The sequence below is a fragment of the Arachis duranensis genome, chromosome 9, assembly GCF_000817695.3.
Source record: "Arachis duranensis cultivar V14167 chromosome 9, aradu.V14167.gnm2.J7QH, whole genome shotgun sequence".
In the NCBI taxonomy this organism is placed as follows: Eukaryota; Viridiplantae; Streptophyta; class Magnoliopsida; order Fabales; family Fabaceae; genus Arachis; species Arachis duranensis.
The window spans coordinates 5,939,956-5,943,761 of NC_029780.3; the positions used below are offsets into that span (position 1 = coordinate 5,939,956).

Below are 3,806 nucleotides of genomic sequence, written 5' to 3' on the forward strand. Positions count from 1 at the left end.
TCCAAATCAATCGATTCAATTAAACTAAACCAATAAACTAATAAACTAATAATTTGATCGGTTATTGTCAGTTAAATTTATTTTCTACAAAATAAAACCAATACAAACACACGCTATCCTCTTTAGTCCTTAAGCAGCGTAGGCCCTTAGAATTTACCAAAAAAAGAGACCATTTATATCAAGAATATGACTAACCTGTGGGCCATCCCAAAGCTTTTCAACGTTACTGTATGGCATGGAGAGTTCAACAAGCTTGTTAGGCCAAGAAGTAGTTGATAGAGATTTTAATGGGCATCTATCCCATTGAATGTATCTCAAGTTATTAGGCAACTCCAAGTTTGTTGGAAGACTCAATGTATAATCAACTCTTTTTCTCCCATAATCAATGCTGCTGCTAGCAAAAGCAAGTAACCTTAGCTTTGGCATCTTTCTAAATGCACCGGAGCTAATACATATTTCTGTCCGCTGAGTCATATCCAAGTATATGGTTTCAATCGTAGCGGATCCCTGAAAAATATACACAATAATGTAAGCAAGCTAAATTTTTTATACAAAAATATGTACTGTTTTAACTTAGAAAACGTCGGAGTTTCATTCTCTTACTTTATCATTCTCTAATATATCGCAAACTTCATCTGGGTGCCACACTCTACTCCGCTTTCCAGGGTTCTTGAAAGATTCTTCACATACAATTTTGTGACCCATTTCCTGTATCAAGTCATGCATTTGTATGCTTTTATTGGTAGCTATTGATATAAGAGCCTTGTCTAAAAGGTTTCTTATTCCAATATCTGCAAAGAAGCCACACTCATTCAATATTCTTATCACTTTTTCTTTCTCTTCTCCTTTAAAAAAGCATGCAATATCTAGAAATATATCCTTCTCTGTATCATCTAATTCATTGAAGCTCAACCTCAACACCTTCTGAATATCTGCATTAGGAATCCTCTTGTTAATGCATTGTCCCATTCCTTTTCAGTTTTGGAATGAAGAAATGATCCCAAAACTTTCAATGCTAAAGGATTTCCTCTGGCATAAGCAAGTGCCCTTTTTGATAGATCCCAGTACCCGTTCTCAGGAGGATGGTTTCTGTTGAAGGCATTCAAGCTAAACAGTTTGAGAGAGTTCTCCTCATTCATTTCCATGACTTCATGGATGTGATCAACTGATCTACTCAGAAAAACATGCTTATCTCTAGTGGTAACAATAACTTTGCTACCAAGTCCAAGATAATCTTGTCCCACTCCAAGCAAATTTTCTAAAAGCTCAGAAGTATTCACATCATCTAGCACAATGAAAACTTTCTTACGCCTCAATCTGCGGATTATAGCAGAAGACACAATCTTTGGAGTGGTAATATGAACATGTTCCTGCAGCAACTCAGAAAGAAGTCTATTGAAAATGTAGTTGAGGCCATGCCTTGAAGATTCTTCTCTTACATTGGCCAAGAAACAACTACCTTCATACTTGGGAGAGAACTCTTGAAAAATGGCAGCCGCAATAGTTGTTTTTCCTATGCCGCCCATGCCCCAAATTCCAATGGTTCGAACTTCCTGTGAGTTGATCAATACAGATATCCTGTGAGTTGATCAAAACAGATTCAATGGATGCATAATTTTGGTCATGTATAAAAGGGCTCCTAAGTTCACTTGTGTATTTCTGATCCAATTTTCGGATAATCATTTGGACTATGCCTTCAATGAGGTCAGATTCAGTCCTGGCATGTGTAATTTTATCCAAAAAAGTTAAAATGTATACACACCAAAGAAGAAGAGATTGAACAAATGGCAACAAAACCAATTAATCTATATTCTATGATTTTTTTTTATGATTTTTGAAGATCTATATTCTAATCTACCAATTCTTGTTGGTAACTATTTCATTTTTAATCTAACAATTCTTATTTATTTTTGAATTTCTTAAATAAAATTTATTATAAAAATTAATCTTAAAAATATTTTATATTAATTTAAAAAATTCAGTGTTATGTTTGTTGGTTCAGAGACTGATACTAAAATTTCTTTTTCTGTCTCCAAAATTTCAGTATTTCAGTACCTCCAAAAAGTGGGAGCCACTCATATAAAGACGTTTAAAACGTCTTTTTTTAAAGTGTTTTTCAATAATTAAAATTTAGCACATATAATCGATTAAATCGTGTTATTTTTGTCAAAATTAGGTTAGACAAATTGATTTGACCAAAAAAATGGTGAATCAAATCTTAAACTGTCTATATTAATATTATTTTTTTATAGAAAATAACTACAATACCCTATTATAGAAAATAACTAAAATACTTCTATTATATATATTAATTTTGAGAATCTTAAATTTTAGTCCTTTATTTTTCTATGGTAGGGTTAGGATTTAGAATTTTTAAAATTAATATATATAAGAGTATTTTAATCATTCTCTATAATAAGGGTATTGTAATCATTTTTTATAAAAAAATAATATTAATTTAGACCAATTCAAGATTTGATTCACCATTTTTTTGGTTAAATCAATTTGTCTAGCCTAATTTTGACAAAAATAACATGATTTAATTGATTATATGTATTAAATTTTAATTACTGAAAAACATATTTAAAAAAAGACGTTTTAGAAGTCTTTATCTGAGTGGCTCTCCCAAAAAGTAAGGACACAGGGAACTAAAATTTTTAGAGATAGATATTGAAACTTTAATAACATTTTATACATACCTAATATATCCTCATTCCAATTAATTAATTTCAATTTTACCTTTTGTGCAAATTAAATTAGAGTTTTATTCTTGTTTCAATTTTTTTCTTTCACTTTGTACCAAACAGAATACGGAGATTTATTTCAATCTCTGTCTCTTAGTCTTTGTCTCTCAGTCTCAATCTTTTCGTCTCTATCTTTTCACCAAAACGCTACCTTAGAGATAAAAACAGAAGTTGTGCATATCAAGTAGTATATATCTATTATATTATATATATTTAATTTTACAACCAAAATATGCCACATGTTACTTTCTATTGCAATTGGAATCAAATTTTTTCCTTCAAAATTAAGGAATTTTTCTCTCCTCCTTATTAATTTTACAACCAAAATGTGCCATATGTCACTCTCTTATTGTAATTGATATTAAATCTTTTCCTCTAAAATTAAAGAATTCTTTCCTCATCCTTACTAATTTTACAAACAAAATATATCACATGTCACTCTTTTGTTGCAATCAAAATCAAATCTTTCCCTCAAAAATTAAAGAGTTATCTCCTCCTCCCTCTTCCTTTCTCTATTTTTCTCATTCCTTCGACCACTCTATCTATTTTATATATCATTATCAATATCAATTACTAATTACTAATTACTAATTTGACAATCAAAATATACAACATGACATTCTTTAATTGTATTAAAATTAAAATTAAAATATTAATTAAAATTAAAATTGAAATATACCTATATTATGTATCATATGTTACTATCTAATTTAATAATCAAATATGTCATATGACACTCTCTTATTAAAATTGAAAGAAAAATATTTTTTTCAAAATTAATAAACTCCTTTCCTAAATTCTCTCATCTACTTCTTTCCATTTTTCTATTTCTCTCTACCATTTTTAATTTATATATAATTTATAATTTATATTAGTAATTTAACAAATCAAAATATGTTATTCGATATTTTTTACAATTAAAATATTTTTTCAAAAATTAACAAACTCTCACTTTCACTCTCATTTTTCATCTTTATCTTTCTCTCTCTTTTCTCCCATTCACTATTTTTTCTACTTTTCTGTTTTACAGAAAATAAAATAATATAACTCAAATAAAAAATA

At 28.9% G+C, this 3,806-nt stretch overlaps 1 protein-coding gene across 1 annotated transcript in view; it reads right to left on the reverse strand.

The window, feature by feature from the left end:
* LOC107464290 (disease resistance protein RPV1-like) overlaps positions 1-3,806 on the reverse strand; it is a 10,038-nt gene that overhangs the window by 3,529 nt on the left and 2,703 nt on the right. Inside the window, exons 3-5 of the mRNA XM_021131769.2 lie at positions 920-1,578; positions 604-791; positions 196-507 (exon numbers count right to left, since the gene is read on the reverse strand). Coding sequence (XP_020987428.2) covers positions 196-507; positions 604-791; positions 920-1,578 — 1,159 coding nt within the window. The remainder of the gene's footprint in view (positions 1-195; positions 508-603; positions 792-919; positions 1,579-3,806) is intronic.